The sequence below is a fragment of the Oncorhynchus clarkii genome, chromosome 14 (genome assembly GCF_045791955.1).
Source record: "Oncorhynchus clarkii lewisi isolate Uvic-CL-2024 chromosome 14, UVic_Ocla_1.0, whole genome shotgun sequence".
NCBI classification, from domain to species: domain Eukaryota; kingdom Metazoa; phylum Chordata; class Actinopteri; order Salmoniformes; family Salmonidae; genus Oncorhynchus; species Oncorhynchus clarkii.
The window spans coordinates 12,713,220-12,738,763 of NC_092160.1; the positions used below are offsets into that span (position 1 = coordinate 12,713,220).

Genomic DNA, 25,544 nt, shown 5'->3' on the forward strand with positions numbered 1-25,544 from the left:
ATTTAATATTACGAATGGTGTATTTAGAATTTTAGCGCTCTGCAATTTCACTGGCTGTTGGCCAGGTGGGACGCGTCCCACTGGTGCCAGAGAGGTTAATAAGTGGCTGGATTTTTTTCACCTTTGGAGAATCTCTCATAAAATGGGTAAAAGTCATGTACAACAATCGTTTATGTAAAACAATAAATAACGGTTACGTCGCTGAGAACTTTGAATTGTCAAGAGGCGTAAAACAAGGTTGCCCTCTGACACCATACCTATTTATTATGGTCATTGAATTGTTAGCTTCAAAATCTAATGATTAAGGGCCTACAAATGTAAAGGATTAGAGATAAAAGTATCAATTTACTCTTGATGCTTTGTCAATCTTCATCCTTGAAGGGCCTCAAAGAGGACCTGGATAATTTAATTAATGATAGAAAATATTTGAGGATTGAAGAAAGACCAGTCTTTGGAATATGGCACAGAGTACAAGGAATGGAATGTTTGCTAAGACTGGTACCCAGGTTCAATCTAAAACAATGCTGGAGTGAATGTATGTAGCTACACACCACAGAGGCAAAATAAGATGCAACAGAGGCATTTTATTAAAATCACAAAAAACATTCATAACCAAACAGTCTCGTGTGGAAAACAACTCTTGATAGAACATGTAGAAAAACTCACCAGTTTCTGACATTGCAAATGATCAAGTTGAATTAAAAAATATATATTTACAGACATTTTCCTCCTCCCTCAGCGCCATTCCACTCCACCGACTCCACCGCCCAACACTTGTGTCATCTTCTCTCTCTCATCAGTTGAGCGTGAAACCAAATATTTTCAGAACATATACTGCTCTGCTGCCCCAAACTCAGTGCCAATGAAATTAAACTCCTCTTGACAAAGCCATCAGGGATTTCAGCCATTCAGCATTTCTCTGTCTTCCCATTGCCTTTTCCCTCTCTCCTCCTCTATTTGAGGTCGATGAAGCGAATGTCCATGATGAGCAGTGTGTGTCTGGGGAGGGGTCTGGGGGCGGGCGAGAGCACGGTCATCACCTGTGCCTGTGTGTCCACGTTAGTCACCACAATGAAGCCACACACTGGGCTCTCCAGCACACCCCTGCGCACCCCTCCAGCCCCCTCCTCCCCCTCATCGGCACAGCTTACGCTCAGCACGTGGTGTGTGAGGTCACGACCGGGCGTCACAGGGACTAGCTTCAGCTGGGTGTCGTCCTGCGACATGCCAAGCGGCAGGCAAGAGTCCGGGATGGAAGGCGCTCCGATCTTGTAGATGCGCACATCAGAAAAACGCACGTCGAAAGCGTGAGGGAAGAACAAGGCACTGCGAAAACCGTAGAAGTACTCCCGGATCTTCTCGTCCCGAGATTCACGCCGGCAGTCTTTGGAGCGCTCCACGACCCCTCCGGATTTGGGTAGCAGCACAACTCGGACGAAGTGCGGTAGGTCCCGCTTCAACTCGTTGTAAAGCCTCTCCTGGTCTAGCACCAGAACCACATCCACCTGGAAGGCTGAGGCACAGTGGACCAGGGCCTGGTAGCCAGAACCCTTCACCCAGCCACAGGTGTTGATGATGCAGCCGCCCACACTGGCCTTCCTGTTTTCCTCACAGCGCTGGGAGAACACTTCGGCCAGACACGACGTCAACTAGGAGGGACAGTGGGAAACAAAGATGGAGAGAAATGGAGGGGGAGTGAGAGAAAGGTAGCAATGGGGAGGGAGGGGCTAGAGAGATTATACGCCAGGTAAAATGTCAACCACAAAGTTATGGTTTAATAAACTCAGCAAAAAAGGAAACTGTGTTTATTTTCAGCAAACTTAACGTGTAAATATTTGTATGAACATAAGATTCAACAACTGAGACAAGCTGAACAAGTTCCACAGACATGTGACTAGCAGAAACTGAATAATGTGTCCCTGAACAAAGAGGGAGGGTCAAAATCAAAAGTAAACAGTCAGTATCTGGTGTGGCCACCAGCTGCATTAAGTACTGCAGTGCATCTCCTCCTCATGGACTGCACAAGATTTGCCAGTTCTTGCTGTGAGCTGTTACCCCACTCTTCCACCTAGGCACCTGCAAGTTCCATACATTTCTGGAGGGAATGGCCCTAGCACTCACCCTCCAATCTAACAGGTCTCAGATGTGCTCAATGGGATTGAGATCTGGGCTCTTGGCTGGCCATGGCAGAACACTGACATTACTGTCTTGCAGGAAATCACGCACAGAACGAGCAGTATGGCTGGTGGCATTGTCATGCTGGAGGGTCATGTCAGAATGATGAAGTTATTTGGATTATCTTTGAAAGACAGGGTCCTGAAAAAGGGACGTTTATTTTTTTGCTGAGTTTATAACCTCTATGGTTAAGGGTATTAGGTTATCTGTCTCATCTTTCACCTTGTTGTATAGTTTGATGTTGGTTCCTGGAGTGGTGGAACCAAAGTGGTAGACCAGCGGCGCCTGTACGGAGTACCCCTCCTCCACGTCAGCCGGACGCTCAATACACAGTGCTGACATTGTGCCCGGGACTGACACCTGAAGGGAATGTATCATGGTCATCAACATTACTAACCTTAGACACTGCCAGTCAATACAATCACTATATGTAATTGTCCTTATTAGCATAATGGCAGTGATAGTAGAGGCAACAGTAGCAATATATTGTATCTACACCACCATCCACAAACACAAAAGATTAATCTGCCTATATACTATTCTCTGTGCATAGTCATTGGTGCTGATGTAGTTGCTTGGTTGATCTCACCCCACTCTGGCCCACATCCAGCTCCACCAGTGTGGGCCTCCTGCCCAGCCTGACAGCGTAGCTCAGCAACAGCCTGCACAGCGTCGACTTCCCCACATCTGTAGGCCCCACCACCATTACCTGGGGCACAACGTTGAAGCAACTTTTACACAAGAGAGCGTACAGAGTGTCTCTGACCAAGGTCCACTTCTCACACACACTAACCCAAGTCCACTTCTCACACACACAAACACTGACCTAAGTCCACTTCACTCAGACAAAAATACACACACACAGATGAACACTGACCCGTGGTCCCCTCTCGTTGTCTCTCTCCGCCTGTCGTCTCATCTGTTCCAGTGCAGTGTGTGCGTTCAGGTAGAGCAGCATGGGTGTGTCCTTTGATTTGTACGCCACCTGGGAGAGAAAGATTTACACATTTCTGCATATGTCACTCCTAGCAGTTACAGATAACAATAACAGATGCTTCAGCCAAACACATATCCCTCTCATCCATCTGTTACTCCTCTACAGCCTCTCACCTCTGTCTTCCCCGAGAGAGAAACACTACAGCCCTGCCAGGTGAACACAGCAATCTTGGAACCTGGTCCAAACGTGTACTTCTTGTTGCGGTTGAGCTCAGAGCCAAAGACCTCCGCCAATCCTGTGAGCAGCTCCAGATGCACCTTCTCCCCGGCCTCCACCTCGAACCGCAGCTCAGTCTCCTTCTCCAGGTCAAACCTCGCCCCCCCGCCACCAGCGCCAGCCCCCACTCCCTCCTCACCAGTGTTCTCTGGGCCCTCCGTCACCATGGCTGTACAGAGACAAAGGTCAGATTTAGCCTGAACAACATTTAATACCTCACCGACATGTCTGTTTCATCTCTGCCATGTAATAAGCTCACTCTGGACAGGATTTATGTGACTGATTATTAGATGCTGCAATGTTAGATTTCAGTGGTGGTCTCTCATAAGTCACGACACAGGATATGAACATCCCTGGAATGACCTTTGATAGGACAAGCATAGGGCAGAGTGCTTTATTTACAAAAACACTACATGACCAGTTGTATGTGGACACCTGCTTGTCAAACATCTCATTCCAAAATCATGGGCATTAATAAGGAGTTGGTCCCCCCTTTGTTGCTATAACAGCCTCCCCTCTTCTGAGAAGGCTCTCCACTAGATGTTGGAACATTGCTGTGGGGCCTTGCTTCCATTCACCCACAAAAGCATTAGTGAGGTCAGGCACTGAGGTTGGGCGATTAGGTCTGGCTCGTAGTCGCCGTTCCAATTCATCCCAAAGGTGTTTGATGGGGTTGAGGTCGGGGCTCTGTGCAGGCCAGTCAAGTTCTTCCACAACGACCTCTACATTCCATTTCTGTATGGACCTCACTTTGTGCATGGGGACATTGTCATGCTGAAGAAAGGGCCTTTCACAAACTGTAGCCACAAAGTTGTAAGCACAGAATCATCTGGAATGTATGCTTTGTACAGCATGCTGTAGCGTTAACATTTATCTTCACTGGAACTAAGGGGCCCGAATCATGAAAAACAGCCCCAGATCATTATTCCTCCTCCACCAAAATTTACAGTTAGCATAAGCATTCGGGCAGGTAGCGTTCACCTGGCATCCACCAAACCCAGAATCGTCCGTTGACTGCCAGATGGTGAAGCGTGATTCATCCCTCCAGAGAACACGTTTCCACTGCTCCAGAGTCCAATGGCGGCGAGCTTTACACCACTCCAGCCGAAGCTATGCATTGTGATCTTAGGCTTGGGTGCGGCTGCTCGGCCATGAAAAACCCATTTCATGGTGCTCCCGATGAACAATTATTGTGCTGACGTTGCTTCCAAAGGCAGTTTGTTACTTGGTAGTGAGTGTTGCAACTGAGGATTTGTACGTGCTACACACGTCTCCCGTTCTGTGAGCTTGTGTGGCCTACCACTTCGCGGCTGAGCCGTTATTGCTCTTAAACATTTCCACTTCAAATTAACAGCGCTTACAGTTGACCAGGGCAGCTCTCACAGGGCAGAAATTTGACTGACTTGTTGGAAAGTTGGCATCCTATGATCGTGCCATGTTGAATGTCACAGAGCTCTCCCTTAAGGACATTCTACTGCCTGTTTTCCCATGGAGATTGCATGGCTGTGTTCTCGATTTTATACACCTGTCAGCGAAGGGTGTGGCTGAAATAGCCGAATCCACTCATTTGAAGGGGTGTCCACATACTTAAAATATATAATGTAGAAGGCTCTGGTATAGGCCATGGCTGGAGGGCACTGTGCCAATCCAATCATTATTCAGCACTTACCATACATGTTGAGAAGCTACAAATGCGTTGATCAAGAGGGGTGTTTCTTTCTACCTTTTTATAGTAACTTGAAAAGGCTAACGTTAGGTACAAACTCAAATATCATGCGAAAAGTAAACAATACTATAGTGCTCAGAGCTAGATAAATGCAGTTCAATTAGCTAGCTAATGTTAGCGTGTAGGCTAGCTATCTGACAATGCCTGGTTAGAATGGTACCGGCGATAACCTGCTGAATACTAATAGCTATTTAGATATTTGTTTGTGACCGCCTTACTACATTTGTTACTTACTTAGAAATGGGTACGTTTATAGTTTGTCCTAAGTCTTCAAACTTTCCACCACGACAGACGAGTGACACTAGTCGCACAAATATGACGTCATGTTTTTAAAGAACCAATTAGCGTTTGCAATTGCGAAGTTAAATCATAAAATTGAAAATATTGGTTAAATTCAACAAAGTATGGAATCGGGTTGATTTAAAATGTAGAACATTTATTTTTGACAGACAAAACTTTATGCACATATTCCATACTTTTCTAAACAAAGAATGAGACAGAAGAGTATAGAAACATACGTGTTATTCTCCATAGAAAAAATATTAAAACACATGAGACTTAACATAGGAAATTGACCAGTGAATACTCAGCAACAAATATATTGTTATCCAGTGTTTCCCAAACGGTTAAAGAGTAAACCCCCAGTGTAAACAAGCCAACTCGATGCGTGAGTATCAAGCCACTTTGTCACAGTGTGGTCATTATTATGGACAGATTATTTTTTAAGGTGATACTCAGGGAATACACTGACAGTATACTGAAAATATTTTGTGAACCACCACTGTACAGTAACCTAATAGAGGGAATGTGTTGCACTTCAGATAGATACCACTAGATGTCACCATGTATCCAGGCCAGAGGAGCTTGACGCTTGGGTCATCAGAGGACAGACTGGGGAGCAACCCCGTTGGTCAGTCCCCATCATTATGCGTCCAGTTTCCAAAACCTAGAGGAACAGCTGGAAACAACAAGAATAAATAAAGTAGAAACTAAGATTGTTTACAAAAAAAATATTTGGGAAGGTGGTTATTATCATAATAGTTGAGTTATGTAAAGCCATCTATCAGTAGGCCATCATTGTAAATAAGAATTTGTTCTTAACTGACTTGCCTAGTTAAATAAAGGTTGAATAATATAAAAATCAGGGCAGTCCAAAATACAGACCTTCACTGGGTCTCTATTAATTTTTCAGTGCCTCCTCCAGGGCTGCAACCACAATGGCAGGCTCAGGGAACTTCAGCCTGGCAGGTGGGCCTAGCTTTATGCCTGTCCAGAGGCACACCTCTACAGGAAGGAAATAATGCTTAGTACAAAATAAAAGGACAACTTCTGGTTGCCTCTGTCATGCCAAAGCTAAACAATATGCTCTGTATTCCTGGACACCTAATCTGTACTTTAAATTACAATTCTGTGTCCAGGAAACAGGCCCCATGAGAGTAGAATTGTTCATAACATGACCTGGAGGAACACACCTTTCCCTCCCTCCACAAGTGTGACCTCCAGGCTTTTCTTGCGGGGTTTCTGGGGGTTCAGAACCACGATGAGGTCTGGGCGGGCAGCCAGGAGGGCATCTCGCACCCCCTCAGCACACCGTCTGTACACGTATCAGCTCTTACTGCAGAATGACAGTTGCAACTCACTATTACAAGTTTTTATTTTCAGAGGCAATTTGTCTAAGACTTCTAAGTGGTCTGTTCCTTTCCTGTATATTGACATTATCCAGATTGTACCGATAGAAGATAGGCAATTGTTTGGTGATGGGAATAAGGTTATGTGAATATGGAACTCTGACTCAATGCATTTACCTAAATTGGTGTGTGTGTGTGTGAGAATATTCTTTAGGGGGTGCCTGTGGATATTCCAGTACTCACCAGTGTTCAATGACCACCCTCTGGCCCTCTGTAGCAGTCTCCGTTTCCCCCTCCTCTCTTTTACCCCGCTTTCGCTCGATGACAAAAGTCTCCTCCTCAGTCTCTGCCTTGTTGTTTGCCTTGCGCTTCGATCCTCGACCTGTCCAGAACAAATATATGGTTAGTACTTTCATAAAATAATCACGGCACATCGATCATTAGGCTACTTCCTTACTACTGGTTATGAGGGAAATACTCAAATGGAAAAGCTGTCCCCCGACCTGTTTTAAAACGAGCCGCCATTGTTGATATTGATTCAGCTTGCGTAACATCAAACTTCGGCGCGCATGTTGCGCTTCTTTTGTAATGGACTATTCCAAAATTCAATCGAAGGGGTTCAACATTTTGGCCGACAAAAACCCATTAATTGAAAGGGGCGATCAATTTAAGATTTTCAGCCAATAAATAACTATTTACAGTGCATTCAGAAAGTATTCAAAATTGTTCTACGTTACAGCCTTATTCTAAAATTCCCCTCATCAATCTATACACAATACCCCATAACGACAAAGCAGAAATATCGTATTTACATGAGTATTCAGGCCCTTTGCTATGAGACTCGAAATTGAGCTCAGGTGCATCCTGTCCACCTGTGGTAAATTCAATTGATTGGACGTGATTTGGAAAGGCACACACCTGTCTATTTAAGGTCCCACAGTTGACAGTACATGTCAGAAAAAAAACAAGCCATGAGGGCAAAGGATTGTGTCGAGGCACAGATCTGGGGAAGGGTACCAAAAATGTCTGCAGCATTGAAGGTCCAAGAACACAGTGGACTCCATCATTCTTAAATGTAAGAAATTTGGAACAACCTAAACTCTTCCTAGAGCTGGCCGCCCGGCCAAACTGAGCAATCAGGGGAGAAGGGCCTTGGTCAGGGAGGTGACCAAGAACCTGTTGATCACTCTGACAGAGCTCCAGTTCCTCTGTGGAGATGGGAGAACCTTCCAGAAGTACAACCATCTCTGCAGCATTCCACCAGTCAGGCCTTTACGGTGGTAGCCAGATGGAAGCCACTCCTCAGTAAAATACACATGACAGCCTGCTTGGAGTTTGCCTGAAGGACTCAGACCATGAGAAACAAGATTCTCTGGTCTTATGAAACCAAGATTGAACTCTTTGGCCTGAATGCCTAGCGTCACGTCTGGACGAAACCTGGCACCATCCCTACAGTGAAGCATGGTGGTGGCTGCATCATGCTGTGGGGATATTTTTTAGCGGCAGGGACTGGGAGACTATTCAGGATCGAGGGAAGATGAACAGAGTAAAGTACAGCGAGATCCTTGATGAAAACCTGCTCCAGAGCTCTCAGGACCTGACTGGGGTGAAGGTTCACCTTCCAACAGGACAACAACCCTTAACACACAGCAAAGACACCGCAGGAGTGGATTCAGGACAATTCTCTGAATGTCCTTGAGTGGCCCAGCCAGAGCTCGAACTTGAACCTGATCAAACATTTCTGGAGACCTGAAAATGGTTGTGCAAGGACAATCCCCATCCAACCTAACAGAGCTTGAGAGGATCTGCAGAGAATAATTGGAGAATTGGTGTGCCAAGCTTGTGGCATCATACCATATCTTTTTTATACATTTGAAAACATTTCTTAACCTGTTTTTGCATTGTTGTGGGTAGATTAGGGGGGGGGGTGATTTAATATTTTAGAATAAAGCTGTAATGTGGGAAAATGGGTCTGAATGCACTGTAGGTGCCATCACACATGTAGGGCTTAAAATAGCAGTGCTAGAGAGACTGACAGGACATGAATCAAATAAATAATACAAATGTAGGGGTATATCTGGGAGATAAGATAACATCCTAAATACAGAAGTGATGGAAACGTTTGTCCTCTTTTTGCTGAATTTAGGGTTAACTTTAGTGTGTATGTATGTGTATATAAACTGCTCAAAAAAATAAAGGGAACACTAAAATAACACATCCTAGATCTGAATGAATGAAATATTCTTATTAAATACTTTTTTCTTTACATAGTTGAATGTGCTGACAACAAAATCACACAAATTATCAATGGAAATCAAATTTATCAACCCATGGAGGTCTGGATCAAAATTAAAGTGGAAAACCACACTACAGGCTGATCCAACTTTGATGTAATGTCCTTAAAACAAGTCAAAATGAGGCTCAGTAGTGTGTGTGGCCTCCACATGCCTGTATGACCTCCCTACAACGCCTGGGCATGCTCCTGATGAGGTGGCGGATGGCTCCTGAGGGATCTACTCCCAGACCTGGACTAAAGCATCCGCCAACTCCTGGACAGTCTGTGGTGCAACGTGGCATTGGTGGATGGAGCGAGACATGATGTCCCAGATGTGCTCAATTGGATCCAGGTCTGGGGAACGGGCGGGCCAGTCCATAGCATCAATGCCTTCCTCTTGCAGGAACTGCTGACACACTCCAGCCACATGAGGTCTAGCATTGTCTTGCATTAGGAGGAACCCAGGGCCAACCGCACCAGAATATGGTCTCACAAGGGGTCTGAGGATCTCATCTCGGTACCTAATGGCAGTCAGGCTACCTCTGGCGAGCACATGGAGGGCTGTGCGGCCCCCCAAAGAAATGCCACCCCACACCTTTACTGACCCACTGCCAAACCGGTCATGCTGGAGGTTGTTGCAGGCAGCAGAACGTTCTCCACGGCGTCTCCAGACTGTCACGTGCTCAGTGTGAACCTGCTTTCATCTGTGAAGAGCACAGGGCGCCAGTGGCGAATTTGCCAATCTTGGTGTTCTCTGGCAAATGCCAAACATCCTACACGGTGTTGGGCTGTAAGCACAACCCCCACCTGTGGACGTCGGGCCCTCATACCACCCTTATGGAGTCTGTTTCTGACCGTTTGAGCAGACACATGCACATTTGTGGCCTGCTGGAGGTCATTTTGCAGGGCTCTGGCAGTGCTCCTCCTGTTCCTCCTTGCACAAAGGTGGAGGTAGCGGTGCTGCTGCTGGGTTATTGCCCTCCTACGACCTCCTCCACGTCTCCTGATGTACTGGCCTGTCTCCTGGTAGCGCCTCCATGCTCTGGACACTACGCTGACAGACACAGCAAACCTTCTTGCCACAGCTCACATTGATGTGCCATCCTGGATGAGCTGCACTACCTGAGCCACTTGTGTGGGTTGTAGACTCCGTCTCATACTACCACTAGAGTGAAAGCACCGCCAGCATTCAAAAGTGACCAAAACATCAGCCAGGAAGCATAGGAACTGAGAAGTGGTCTGTAGTCACCACCTGCAGAACCACTCCTTTATTGGGGGTGTCTTGCTAATTGCCTATAATTTACACCTGTTGTCTATTCCATTTGCACAACAGCATGATGAAATGTATTGTCAATCAGTGTTGCTTCCTAAGTGGACAGTTTGATTTCACAGAAGTGTGTTTGACTTGGAGTTACATTGTGTTGTTTAAGTGTGGCTTGGGTGGCTTGTTTAAGTTAAAGAAACAATTTTAATTCTTCATCGACAAACATAAAAGCAGATGAAAAATGTTAACGTTATTGAATAATAATAACAATATTGTAAAAGTGTGACTGTGAGAGACACCATTAATGTCACCATGTACCCAGGCCAGAGGAGCTTGACTCAGTCTCATCAGAGGAATTACTGGGGTGCAACCACATTGGTCAGTCCTCATCATTCTGCATCCAGCTGCTACAAACCCTTGCTGACTGGCTGCAACGAACAAGAGGGAGAATTCACTATTTTAGCAAATCATTTTAATGGGATATTTATTCCAATCAAATAAGTGGATTGCCTTAATTTAGTGTTTTTCTCTTGGTCTCACTGTTTACTCTCTTGAGTAGCCAAACCCTCTCAACCAGTCTGTTTATTTCAATGGATTCCTTTCTATTACAGTTTGGGTCAATCTGATTTGAATTTAGTAATTTGAATTGGACACGGAACGACAACCCCCTGAGCTTACACTGGTTGAATCAACCTTGTTTCCATGTCATTTTGTTAAACCACTGTTGAATAGACATCTGTGTCCAGTGGGAACTACTAAGATTGTGCCTATGCATACTTCCCTCAAATGTTTATTCAGTCTCCAGTGCAAGAACTTCAGGCTCAGGGAACTTCAGCTTGCGAGGTGGGTCTTTCTTTATTCCCGACCAGACATACCTCTGTAGGAAAGGGAATAATTAGACAACAGATGAGACCCAAGGAGAGAAAGACACTTCCCATAGAGGTGTATCCCTGGAAGACAGTACTCCCCTTTCTCCCCAGCATCACTTCAAAACTTTTACTCTGGGGATTCTGGGGGTTCAGAACCACAATGAGATCTGGGCGGGCAGCCAGGAGGGCAACTCTGACACCCGCGGCATTTACACCCGTAAACTCGTCAGATTTTACTGCAGAAAGACAATAGAAAAGTGAGGTTTTACTGTTTACTGTTGATGCAGCAAAGATGTAACTTATCCCTTTGCACTTTAAATTGTGTTAACTGGGTAAATGTTGTTAGATTACAATAAGCTATATGCATATGCCACATTATGCAATTTGACTGACTGGGTCCAATGAATTAATCTTTTGTCATCTTGTCACCCAAATACATTGGGTCTTGTACGTGTGGGTTCAGTTCCAGTTCCCACCAGTGTTGAATGACCACTCTCTGGCCCTCTGTGACAGTCTCCGGGTAGTCTTCCTCTTCTTCTTTTTTTTTATACCCCTCTTCCCCTCCACTGCCATGGTCTCCTCTTCTGTCTCCACCTTGGCGCTCGCCTTACACGTTGAACCGCAACCTGTACAACAGCAGGCAGTGGTGTTAGCTAGATAGTAGTCTAGCAGTTAGAGCGGTGGACCAGTAACCGAAAGGACGCTGGTTCGAATACCAGAGTCGAGAAGGTGAAAAATCTGTCAACGTACCCCTAATTTTCAATAGGGGCGCCGTAATACTAAGGCTGACCCTGTAAAACAACAAATTTCAATGTACCTAGCCGGTGTATGGGACAATACATCATTACATGTATTTACATATTTTTTTTATAGCTAGCTACAGGCGTTTGTGTTTTAAGTTAGCTAGCTAGCTACTGTAGAAGTTAGCAAGCTAACCTGTCCTTACATGTCATAATGTATTTCGGAGTTTTGTGTCTCTACTTTAGTGTCTAGCAAGTTATTTTGTAATTCGGAGACACTTACAGTATAACTCATTTCATCAGTGCGATTTCATGAATTATCTAGATTTTAAAAGCTTTTGATGTTGTAGGGGTTACCTGCTTTTGCAAAGGACGTTACTGTGGATCTTGCGTAATGATCAAATTTCGGTACGTTTTGTGGGCATGGGAATGGGGGGGTTGTTAATTTTGATGGCAGACAAAACCATTCCAGAAAGTGGGGTTGTGAACTTCGGCTAAGATTCATGGAGGTGCTTCTGCCAACAGAAGTTGGCTGACACATATGGTGGCACAAAAATGATCTTGGATTTGGCAAATATTTTGAATATCTATAAAGGAATATAAGTGCACAGATTGGCAACACAGGCGAGAGGATCATGTCTGGGAAAAAATATTGAGGAGTGGAGAGCATCCAAAACAAGATAATAGAGGTAAGCCTACAGAAACATGATAGAGTGAACCAGATGGGTGTGTTCGTGTCGTCTTTCTGCTAAATTGAGAGTAAATATGATATCACAGGAATAGCAGCCCAAATCCCAGAGCCAAACACGTTTCCATTCTTACTCAAACAAAGGCTGTCTCAGAGCGAGAGCGTCACTTCCATGAGTGCCAAAAAGAAGGGACTCTCACAAAGAGCCAAGGCGAGGTGAGCGTGACTCATTTACAGTCACAGACCCACACTCTGTCACAGTCACACTTTCTTTCTATCTCTCTCAAACACACACAGGCTACTATTTCTTTCTCTCAAACACACACACACTCGGTGTTCTCCTCAGATCCTAGTCTGTCTTCGCCGTCTGGGGGTCTGTATTTTTAGCTCTGAGATGAGCCGGAGAGGGGCGTACAGAGCCTCAAACTGATGTACCCTCTTCTCTTTCTCCATCCTTTGATACCCTCTTACCTCACAATGTGACGCAGGACGATGGAGCGAGCCCCTCCCACCGCCATCCTCCTTTTGAGTATAGGCCTAGGACACACACAAGACACAAAAGCATGCTGCCCACAGAAACGCAAAGAAAGCGGATCCAAAAGTTGTTCAATACCTAGGGACGGACACACACCACCATGCTATACATGTGGGTATGTGTGTGTATTCTCATTTCCATGCCTACGTACAGTTCATGTGTGCGTAAGATATGCCAGTGTTTATGATCCAGAAATACACTGAAGATCTTCACACTTCCATCTCACCTCTTTTCTCTCTTCCTCCCTTTCGTCATCATAGACCTGCACTATCTGAACTGAGACTGACTGTGTTCTTATCGTATCTGGATTTGAATGTCATTTACATAGAGCCTCATCCTCTCTATCCAAAGACGTGGCAGCCAGTCACAGCATGTTCAGGCAGCCTCCTGTGGGGTGGAAAAACCTCAGAATTCCTCTCTGTCACTCACTCGCTTTCTTTCTTTCCACTTGGTGATCTGTTTGGAGAGAGGTCACTGACCTGACAGTTCACATTACCCTGCACTGATATAGTAAATAGGTGGAAGTGGTCACATGCGGATGTAATGGCTGGTCACCTGTGCTACAATAATGGATGTTGGTCACATTCTTTTTAGCAGTGGGTGTCCTGATACTGCACTTAGTACTTCGTACTCCCATATTTCAAAGAATAGGAGATACAAATGTAGATAGTGTGGTTACACGGCAGCAGATATATGGAGGGGTCAGGGCCTCACAGTGAGCCATACAGCTTACCAACAAAACCACCCAGTTGGAATTGAATGAATACATTTCAGCCTCTCTGAACCTCATAACTGCCCTCCTAAGCTCTCTGTATTTCTCTCTGGTCCCATTGACGTCATTGGGTGGCTGGGTTTGGGCTCATTGAATAAGACACCCGTGTGAAGACACACGTCACCAAACAACGCCAACGACACGCCAACTCACAACAACAGACTCAGAGGGCCTAGCTGGGCAGCCAAGACGAACACTGCCATCTGGGAGAGAGAGTGAGCGAGCGAGAGACAGAGGGAGGGAGGAGGGGATAGAAAGAGGGAGCGAGCGAGAGAGAAGAATGTGACAAGGATGAAGGATGAAATAAAGGCAGATTGACTGATAGTTTTAAAATGATTCGCAGTACCATAAAAAGACTGACAACTAGACAAAAGAGCAGAAGAAGAAAGAGACATGAAAGAGAGAGAGAGCAACTGAATATGAGTAGGCGCTCTGCGGCACACACGCATCAAAGTCTATTGCCTGCTAATGGTCTCTCTATGTTCCTAGAGCAGAGTTAGTGCTAATGAGCTCCAAACAGACACCTGCAGAGTGCATGGACACATTATAAAAACATACAGATGATGCGATCATGACATATTATAACACTTCAATAAACATGTTATGAACCTGTGCTCTCCTTTGTGGAACGAGTGCAGGTATGGAAAGATTTGATAAGAAAGAAATGGAAAGTAACGAGAGAGGGAGGGGTCAGAGAAGACAACATACGTGTGATGATGACTGATGTATAGTGAGACCAAATTGAGGGAGTGAGTTGTCATCAGAGAGAGGAAGGAGAGAAGTTGAGAGAGAAAGAGGGAGGGAAGGGTGAGAAGAAGCTGAGTTGTGATGAGCTGTACCTGTATATATCCTGTAGAGAGGGAGACTTGGACGGAAAAAGAGAGTGCGACAGCTAGGAAACTAACATCTAAATGATTTGAACCCCTAATGCTAGACAAAAAGTTCTGTGTGCATGTATACATGCGTGTACATGCGTGTTTCTGTGCGTGTTTGTTTGTCCATCTGTATCTGCATCATTCAAGTGTCAATCTGTTGAAGGGGAGGATTAATTCTGGTGCTAAATGTCACTCTTTCACCCTATCCCATCACCTCTGACACGGTCACCCCTGACTCACAACCCCCCCCCCTGCCCCAAGACAACCACATTTCCCAATGTATCATCATTTAGCTAGTAACAGAGCAAATAAGGAGGTGATCAAGATGTGAGAATGCAGTTCAAATCTCTCTCACACACACACACACACACACACACACACACTCCAAACTCAATAAAAAGAGCTTGAGGGGTTTAAAAGCAGCAGATTAAGACTTTAAATGAGGCCATAATTAAGACTTTAAATGAGGCCATAATTAAGACTTTAAATGAGGCCATAATTAAGACTTTAAATGAGGCCATAATTAAGACTTTAAATGAGGCCATAATTAAGACTTTAAATGAGGCCATAATTAAGACTTTTGACCTTCTCAGTCTCAGCTAAAACCATCTGTCACGGAGTGAGCAACCAAATACGTCAAACCTCTGTGAGACGTTTTGGAAATGTATGTTACAATATCCAAAGACCAAAGAGAAATGTCTGTGTCTATTTAAAATGTCTCTTCATCCTTCTATAATCATTTCACATTATCCCCGTCATTTCTTCTTCTTTGTTCCCTATTCGACCACTTTAGATTCTATCCTTCTAGATCAGGGATGGGCAACTTTGATAGGGGTGGGGGCCACAAAAAAATCTGAACTCATAATGAGGGGCTGCAGTGAATAGTGGGTCTGCATACCCACATTCATACCCAAACAAGCAGTCAGCACTGGCCATAGCCTTTTAGGGGCCCTAAGTGACATTTTGTTGCCCCCCCTCACCTTCCAAGCAAAACATTTTCTTGACAGCGAAGGAACATTCTTTAGAGTTAATTTCCTGTAATTCTACACATTTTGCCATGGGGTGTAGAACAAATATGACCATTTTAAAGCAGGTTTGCTGCAATTCTACACATTTTGCCATGGGGTGGAGAGATTTGCCATTTTATAACTAAATTCATGCAATTCTACTCATTTTTCCATGGGGCAGTGAGAAAAATGTGCATCTTTATGGTTAATTTCCTGCAATTCTACTAATTTTGCTATGGAGTGGAGAGAAATCTGAGAGTGACTAACAACATCAATGCCCCCCCCTAAGTAATGTCACCATGATAAATACAAGTTTAGATGGCTGACTAGACTAATTGACCAATCTTAACCATGCTAGCTAACATGGGTTAATTGAGTGAGTCAGTGACTGACAATAAACAGCTCATGCACAACCACATTTCCAAGTAGCACCTTGTGTATTCTACTATTATAACCCTCAACAGTAAAGACCCTGGCTGACTTTCTATAGAAAGTTGGTCATTTGCCAATCCCTGCTCTAGACACTACACCTTGATAGGGACCTGTAATGCAGCTAAGCCTGTAAGTGTGTGTTTCTGGTGTTTTATTATACAGTGGTGTTGTACTGTGTTTTCTCCTTAGCGATTTGACCTTTTGGAGGAAAGCCAGAGAAAGAGAGACTCCCACACGGTTCCGTTTTAGTAAAACCAAGAAAATGTTTATTCACAGCTTCCATTGAAAAGAAAATGTGCAACATTATCACAGTTTCCTTCATATTCCATTCAACCACATGGTCAGGGGAGGAGAGGGAGTGGCACATGGGGAGTGACAAACAGAAATGCCCCGACACTCATCATTACCTGGTTGAGTTTGCATTTGATTTGACAGAGATGTACATTCAGCCATGCACCTGCTGTTGGGAGTGTGTGTGTGTGTGTGTGTGTGTGCGTGCGTGCGTTAGATCTGGAATCAAACAGCTGTGTCTTCTGCTCCCAGTGGAATCCTCTTAGAGTCAGACTTATTTAAATAGCACAGCTTGCTAACGAGAGGGATTGTTAAACGACTTTTAGCACGAGAGGCTACTGACAAACACACACACATTAAAGGAATGACTGGGGCACTCCTTATCTGGTGCTGACCCGCAGCAGGACACTGTCACTCCTTTGGACTGGATCAACCCTGCTAGACCCGGGCTTCAGTCACCATAATGGGCTATAGGTTCTTCCCAGTATACTGTCCTTCTGGGTGCATCTCACATTAACACAGAGCGAGACACACACTGTGGTCACGAGGGGAACGACAGACTTAGAAACAAGAGGTAGAGACGGGCTATTGAAGGGAAAGATTTCCATATATCTTTTCAAATCTCCTCAATCTTTACATACAGTACACTAATAAACATGAGGGTGTTGCTCATGGCAACAATCACCAATGGAAAAAGAGAAAGAAAAACTAGAAAACCTGAAGAATGTTGAAGCATGGGCTTCATACAATAAACTACACAGCAGTGTCATGTATGTAGCTATCTAGTGTCACAAGTGTATCACTACCTACAGAGTTCGTGTGAGATATTTACAGTGTGGTTTTTATTGATGTTGTTGACAGGAAAAATAGGTTACATGTCAAATGTTGGGAGATGGAGAGAGGCACCCTCGTTTTCACTCCCTTACTGGCACTCTGACCTGGCCTGATGTCTGTTGTATGTCGTAACAACTCTTAATCCTATCACTCTCACACTCTCTCTCTTTTATCCCGTCTCTTGCTTGCCAGCATCCTTGAAAGTCTTGTATTTTCCTTTCTGTCCTATCCCTGTTACATACACGCTCACATCCTTTACTTCACATCTATCCACCTCTCCTTTACCATTTCAGTGACAGATGTCTCACTGCAGTATTTTTCCATAAGTATTCTTGTCTTCCTGCTATTCCCTATTCTCTGTCTCCTGCTGCGGTAGCCCTGTAGGAGCAGCACTCTGGTGTCCCTGGTTTCTCAGGTAGAGAGGTGAAGGTTGAAAGGTCAGTGACAAAGATGAAGCCAAAGGAAAGTGTTGCTTTTGAAAATCTTTTCTTAGCAGGACTGGCACGCAGTGGTTGACAGTGGTGAGCGTTTTGACGCCATACAAAATAGCCAGTGTCACAACGCCTGCGTTGTTCGCTGCGAATATAAACTAGTAGTTATGGTGATAAAATTCCTGAAAATGCCACCAGCTTACTGAGTGGTATGAATTGAATGCAGCGCTATGGTGTGGTACTAAATGTATGGATGTATTGGTGTGTGGTGTGTTAGTACGGTAGAAGCAGTAGTGATTGGAACTTGCGTAAGCTGGCCACACTATCGTGCTGTCAATGGCGACAGAACCTGCTGCTGTGATGTCATCTCAGTGAAAAATGAGCTCAGCCCTATCAGCAGCAGCGGCGCCCTCCAATCAAATGGTGTCCTACACTGCATCTCACCTGTACTCCTGAGAGCAGTTCCCTACTGCCTGCCTGCCTGCCCGCTCCTACATCAGTGTACCGCCCCCTGGGGGCCAGGGGGGAAACTGAAAGGAATCAAGATCCAGGTGTGCAGAGGAGAAAGAGAAAGGAGTTAGAGAAATAGAGTTGGAGAAAAAGAGAAGCTGACAGGGCTGTTCAGCCAAAGAGAAGGTGGAGGCAGAGAGTTAGCACAGAAAGGGAGAGGAGAGGGATGAAAGACTGAGTGGGGGAGAAGGAGGAGGAGGGCAGGAGGACCGGGGTGTCGTAGCCGGGCGGACACTCAAGCTCGAAGCAGCGCACGGAGGCATCTTCGTTCCCGTAGTTGGCCCAGTACTCCTCCTGGTCCACCTTGGGCAGGTTCACCTCCTCCTCCGCAAGCTCGTACTTAGAGAAGAAGGAGTTGGAGGAAGGGTTGGAGGGCTGGTTGGGCTTGACCGAGGAGAAGGGGTGCGCCTTGACCGTTTCGGAGCTCTTCTGGAAGATTCCTTTGGACGAAGCCACAGGCTTGTGCTTGGAGAACCACCATCTTGTCTTGGTGCTGAAGGTGGTCGTGGTGGTGCCGGCCAGTGACCCAGGGTCGGGGAGGGGGCAAAGGGCAAAGTCCATCTCTCGAAGGAAGCGCAGGTCCTGTCCGCGGCGGGGGGAGGGGGAAGTGCACATCAGCTCGGAGGAGGAGATGCGAGCTGTACGGAACCACTCCCACAGGGGGCGGGCCTCACAGCCGCAGGACCAGGGGTTCCCATTGAGGCGGAGGAACTGGACTGCCACAGCATCTTTCATGGCCTGGCCCGGAAGCTCTGCCAGGGAGTTGTTGAACAGGTAGAGGATGGTCAGACGGCCCAGGTCGCGGAAAGCACGGCGGTTCACCTGCCGGATTCGGTTGTCGTGGAGCAGGAGGCGGTCCAGGTTAACCAGGCCGTGGAACGCGTTCTCGGACAGCGTGCGGATGCGGTTGCCGTGCAGGAAGAGGTGGTTCAGGTTGACCAGGTCGGAGAAGAGGTCGTCCTGGATGAAGTGCAGCTGGTTCTCCTGTAAGGAGGAAGGACAATGTCAGTGTGTGTGTGTGTGTGTGTGTGTGTGTGTGTGTGTGTGTGTGTGTGTGTGTGTGTGTGTGTGTGTGTGTGTGTGTGTGTGTGTGTGTGAGTTATACGAGTATGTGTATCCATACCTGCAGGTAGAGGAACTGCAGGCTGTAGAGCTTGAGGAAGAGGTCGTGGGGGAGAGCGGCCAGCTTGCAGCGATGCATGTGCAGGCTCTGCAGCTTCTCCAGTCCCCGGAACGCTCCACCCTCGAGTCGCCGTAGCGATGGGTTGTCACCAAGGTCCAGCTCTTCTAGAACCCTCAGGTTGCTGAAGGCTCCAGCCTCAATCAATGTGATGTTATTGGAGTAGAGCCAGAGAACCTATAGGGGGAGGGGTTGAAAAGGGAAGAGGTATATAGAAAGTGATCGTTACACATCTGAGAAAGGACACAGCTCCAATACGAACACACAGAGCTCAAATACTAAGCAAAATACTACATTTAAATGCAAAACTATGCAATATCAATCCACAAAAACAATTATAGTTCATTAAAGAATAACCTACACAAAAACACACACATTCTAACCTGTGTCTCGAAGCCAAAAGAATCTGCTCTGAGCTCGGTGATGCGGTTGTTCTGCAGAAAGACGCGCTGGGAGTCGTAGGGAACTCCGGAAGGCACGGTGGTGAAGTTCTGAGACTGGCAGCTTACCGTCATGGGTGACGGGTAACACACACACAGCCTTGGACAAGTCCCCGCCCCACTCGGCTTCACCGCCACCAACCACACCAGCCATAGGGTGAGCCCACCTGAAACATACACACACACACAGAGAAAGAGACTTAGATTAAAATAATGGAACATTATAACAACTAGCAGATGAATAGTACAGTAAAGACAACCAGAAAAAGAAGGAGTGAAAAAGAGAAAGAGGGCAAGGGATGCAGAGCTGTTTTCAGCACTTGGAGCTGTCCAGTCGAGTGGTGCAGAAATGTTGATGGACACGGATATGACGCAAAAGCCAAGATTGATGATCTCAATCTCGGATATGACGCAAAAGCCAAGATTGATGCCATGATCTCAAGTCTGACTAATAGGCCAGTCGCACTCATTAATAATACATGACATTATACAAATCACCCTCCTATTCATCTCTACCTGATCATGTTACATAGGCTAGTCAGCCTACTGGGCATAGACCAGTTTAACTTCTAGTTTTGATTTACATTTGGTTGAGTTGTCAAATAATGTGAATTCAAAATGAAATCAACCAACCACCATGTCATTGGATTTAGGATAAGAGTTGGATGAGAAAAAGATAAAATTCCCTGACATTGATGACTTTTTTCAAATCCAAACAGTTTTCCACGTTGATTCAACGTCAACACATATATTTTTGTTGGTTGAAATGACGAGGAAACAATGTTGTTTTTGCCCAGTGGGAGTACAGGTTTATAATTCTGGTAACTTCATTCAACATTTATCCCAGACTAAATAGCTGAATGAGCGTAAAACCAATCTTCTTCACCTCTGGTTCGAAGTGCTATCAAGTTCTATCACACGAGCCACACAAGGGCTAAACAAGATTTACCCTAGTAGCCTAAATTCACGAGCCAACTTCACAAAAAGGTTGGCTCACGAAGAGGTTACAGAGTATGGACAAGCGTAAAACAAGGTAACCGGACCCGGCTCGGTTTCTCTCTGCACATGGATTATTCAGAGGCTGTTTGGCAAGCTCGGATAACGGGCCACAAAGAAAACATCGCATGAAAAAAAGTATCGCGTGACCATTCAGCTTCCCCCGCAAATGTTCCAACGAGCTCACCTTCCTTACGCGAACCCGGTAACTACATAGCTCGTTAACTGCGCGCGCACGGGACTTGGAGAGGACTTGTTTAGTAGGTGTGCGCAGCATGAACAATCTCCGCGCGTGTGCGCAACATGAACAATTTACAAATGTGCTGTTTGTTGTTGTTTGTTTAGTAGGTGTGCTCAACATGAACAATTTCCAAATTTGTTTTTGCTTTATAATGTTGAGGTGGATGGAGACTGAAAATTATATAGGTTTTAAGTGGCATCTTGTTTGCAAGAGACAGATGTATACTTCAGGAAGCCAACAACGTCTTTGAAAACGTGAGCCTAGATACAGTAGCCTAGATGTGTATGCATGCAAGCACGGGCATACAGCTGTTTACGCACCTAACTGTGAACGAAATCAACTGAGTAGTTCAGTACTTGAGACGTTCTTGTCTATTGCTGTTCTGTATTATCTCATGTTTCATGTTTTGTGTGGACCCCGGGACGAGTAGCTGCTGCTTCAGCAAAGCTACGGGGATCCTAATAAATACAAAAAAATACATAAAACAGTGATTCACTGTAAATCATATCTTAGGACATCACCCTCCTCATCCCCAGTACCACCAACAACATCAAGACTACAACAACAAAAAGAATAATAACCTAGTCAAGCCTGTAGCCTATGAACTGAAGTCAACTCACTTTTGAAGTTGTGGATGTTGGAGCTCCAAGACCTCCGTGCAGTCGAGAGAGTTTCCATCTCGAACCAAAGCCGACAGCGAGTTAGCCTGAGCGCTGAGAAAGTGCCTGCTATCTCCGCTGAAGTTCAGCTCTGGTAACGGAGTCGGTGAGACTGAGTGAGTGACGAGCAGAATTCCCGGGATTTATACTTGATGAGCTCGCGCCCACGGCTGTGGACTGCGGCGGAATCTCTCATACGTCACCCTGTATGGGTCAGATTCGCGCGGGCGAATGGGAGGGGATGGGGTGGATGAGAGAGTTGCTCAGAGGAAGCGACTGGAAAGGAGAGGACGCTCACAGTGGAGTGCGTGTGTATGTGTATGCGTGCGTGCGTTGAGGGAGCTCGGCGCGGTGTGAGTTTGGATCACAGAGGGGGATTGGAGGAGGATAAGCAGGTGGGAAAAGAGCATTTGGCTTATAAACAAATAACTTTTGCTCATTTAAAGCATCAATCTGTAGTCGCTACATCCATTTTTGGACTTATACATTTATGATATGTACCCATTGATTCTTGAATAATATACATTTCAAATAAATGTCTCATGAGCTTAGTTCAACTGTTGTACCACATCAGAACCCAAAATATAAGCTTGTTTTTTTCTCCAACGTTTGTAAATAAAGCAAATATAAACAAACAAGCTATAGCCTGGAAACATGGTTAAAACGAACATTTTGATAGCATGTACTTGGATGATTAGTCCTTGCATCCATAGCTCTGTATTTGCATTTGAGAGTGGTTACATTTCTCCAGGCCCATAACTCAGCTTTTTTACAGAAACAGTGGCGGGGCTTTCGCTTTGTTATTGTTTAATGTCGATCGCGAGTTCGATGGCATGCGATTGAGAATATCTTAATAAAGTATTTTGTCTTTACTTAATAAAGAGATAGAGTAGCCTACCTGTGAGATGAGAGAGGGCATCGTGGACGTCAATTACTAGGCAGGAATGAGGCAGTTAGTTAGGCCTACCTCATCATCTCAAATGTACAGTATATATCGTCGCTCTACAGCCAATACTAGTATGTCTTGATCATGCGTGTGTTATAGGCCTACATCAAACATTCATAACCTTTTACACAATAGTCTATACCGTTTCAAGTATTCTACCCTGATGCCCCTAAAGGCACCGCAGCCCACAGGCCGTTTTTCCTTGGGATTGAACCACACATTTTCATCGACCTTATTAATAAGTGTGTTATTGTGTAAAAGACTAGATCAGGGATGGGCAACTTTGATGGGAGTAGGGGCCACAACAAATCTGAACTCATCATGAGGGGCTGCAGTGGCTCGCGAGTCTGCGGGTCACATTCATACGCCCTTGCCTTTGGCTCCCACATTGCGAGTAAAACATTTTCTTGACAGGGGAGAGACAAAATGTCTGTTTCAGAGTTAATTTCCTGCGACTGTAGGCCTACACATTTTGCCATGGGGCAAAAATAAAATATTACTGTTTTAAAGCAAGTTTGCTGCAATTGTACACATTTTTCTATAGGACAGAGGGAATGTTTGATAGCTGGCTTGACTAATTTACCAATCTTAAAAATGTTAGCTGACATGGGCTAATTGAGTGACAATCAATGACTGATATAACAATTAACTGCTGATGCTCAACCACATTTCCAAATTGCATCTTGTGTATTCTGTTACTCTAACTCTCAACAATTGCGACCCCACTGACTTTCTAAACAAATATATAGAGTACCATTCATAAGTTTGGACACATCTACTCATTCAAGGGTTTTTCTTTATTTGTACTATTTTGTATATTGTAGCACAATAGTGAAGATATCAAACCTATTAAATAACACACATGGAATCATGTAGTAACCAAAAAAGTTGTCACGACTTCTCCCGAAGTCGTTGCCTCTCCTTGTGCGGGCGGTGCTCGGCGTTCGACGTCACCGGTCTTCTAGCCATCATTGATCCATTTTTCATTTTCCGTTGGTTTTGTCTTGTCTTCCCACACGCCTGTTTTCAATCCCATTAATTTACCTGTTGTGTATTTAACCCTCTGTTTCCCCTCATGTCTTTGTCAGAGATTGTTTTATTGTCAGTGTTGTTTATTGTTGTGTTGGTGCACGACGGGTCCTTGTACCCATGTTTGTTCATGTCTGTACTTTTAGTGTTATGGAGCATGTTCCGTGGACATTTATTAAAAGACTCCATTTACACTCCATTTTGACTCTCCTGCGCCTGACTTCCCTGCCACCTATACACACGACGCTGACAAAAGTGTTAAACAAATCTAAATATATTTTAGATTTTAGATTCTTCAAACCTCCTCCTCCATGCTTCATGGTGGGAACCACACATGCAGAGATCATCTGTGCATCTACTTTGCGTCTCACAAAGACACGGAGGTTGGAACCAAAAATCTCAAATTTGGACTCATCAGACCAAAGAACAGATTTCCACAGTTTATTGTCCATTGCTTGTGTTTCTTGGCCCAAGCAAGTCTCTTCTTCTTATTGGTGTCCTTTAGTAGTGGTTTATTTGATGCAATTCGACCACGAAGGCCTGATTCACACAGTCTCCTCTGAACAGTTGATGTTGAGATGTGTCTGTTACTTGAACTCTGCAAAACATTTATTTGGGCTGCAATCTGAGGTGCAGTTAACTTTAATGAATTTATCTTCTGCAGCAGAGGTAACTCTGGGTCTTCCTTTCCTGTGGCAGTCGTCATGAGAGCCAGTTTCATCATAGTGCTTGATTGTTTTTGAGACTGCATTTGAAGAAACTTTCAAAGGTCTTGAAATTTTCCATATTTCTTGACCTTCATGTCTTAAGTAATGATGGACTTTCATTTCTCTTTGCTCATTTGAGCTGTTCTTGCCATAATATGGACTTGGTCTTTTACCAAATAGGGCTATCTTCTGTATACCACCCTACCTTGTCACAACATAGCTGATTGGCTCAAACCCATTAAGAAAGATAGAAATTCCACAAATTAACTTTGAACAAGGCACACGTGTTAATTGAAATGCATTCCAGGTGACTACCTCATGAAGCTGGTTGAGAGAATGCCAAGAGTGTGAAAAGCTGCTTTTGATTTGTTTAACACTTTTTGGGTAGTTTTGATGTCTTCACTATTATTCTACAATGCAGAAAATAGTACAAATAAAGAAAAACCCTTGAAGGAGTAGCTGTGTCCAAACTTTTGACTGGATCTGTATTTATTTAGTTTAATTCTTGGGCCTACAAAAGGGGGGCAGCGGGCGCCCGTTACCCATCCCTGGGCTAGATGGATTCATACTTCAAAAGTCTGAAGTTGCTAGACCTTTCAGTGTGCGGATGTCCTGAAGAAAATGTTGTCAAAACATCCATTCACGTGTCGTTACACGCAAGACTGACTGGTTTATTTTTGTACCGTTAGAATGGACATTCTGTCTCAGACTACACTCTAAAAGATGTTAGGTTGTTTGGTTGACCCAACTGTTGGGTTGCAGGCATTGGGTCACTTAGTTGGTTTGTAATTTTGTAGCCTCCCTAAAAGCCTATGCTAATCATATTGTTGGGATAGATACCACTTTATTATAATATGTAATAAAAAAAATCATAATATTCTAGCAATATGTGTCAAATGCAAAAAAATGCAGGGAATAAAAATCAATAAAAATCAATTGCAGCATATAAACTCAACATGATCAACAGGAATGACATTTACTCTCACGGGTGGTCAATAAAATATATCAGAAAGCCACACCCCTAATAATCCACACCTCCTACAAATAATACAATGACCCAGCTGCTAGGTCAAGCCAGCAT

General features: G+C 44.8%; 2 protein-coding genes and 1 pseudogene across 2 annotated transcripts; all 3 read right to left on the reverse strand.

Moving 5' to 3' along the window:
- Positions 1–564: 564 nt before the first annotated feature.
- LOC139365983 (polyribonucleotide 5'-hydroxyl-kinase Clp1-like) lies at positions 565–5,431 on the reverse strand. The gene is made up of 6 exons (XM_071103053.1): positions 5,349–5,431; positions 3,286–3,557; positions 3,053–3,160; positions 2,765–2,884; positions 2,398–2,535; positions 565–1,649 (listed from the first exon to the last, which is right to left on the reverse strand). The coding sequence occupies exons 2-6, from the start codon at positions 3,553–3,555 to the stop codon at positions 954–956; spliced, it is 1,332 nt and encodes a 443-aa protein (XP_070959154.1). The 5' UTR covers positions 3,556–3,557; positions 5,349–5,431; the 3' UTR covers positions 565–953.
- A 98-nt stretch (positions 5,432–5,529) lies between these two features.
- On the reverse strand, positions 5,530–7,304 carry LOC139365984 (selenoprotein H-like; annotated as a pseudogene).
- A 10,373-nt stretch (positions 7,305–17,677) lies between these two features.
- Positions 17,678–21,864, reverse strand: LOC139365985 (reticulon-4 receptor-like 2). The gene is made up of 4 exons (XM_071103054.1): positions 21,743–21,864; positions 19,829–20,052; positions 19,389–19,622; positions 17,678–19,249 (listed from the first exon to the last, which is right to left on the reverse strand). The coding sequence occupies exons 1-4, from the start codon at positions 21,798–21,800 to the stop codon at positions 18,377–18,379; spliced, it is 1,389 nt and encodes a 462-aa protein (XP_070959155.1). The 5' UTR covers positions 21,801–21,864; the 3' UTR covers positions 17,678–18,376.
- Positions 21,865–25,544: the final 3,680 nt, after the last annotated feature.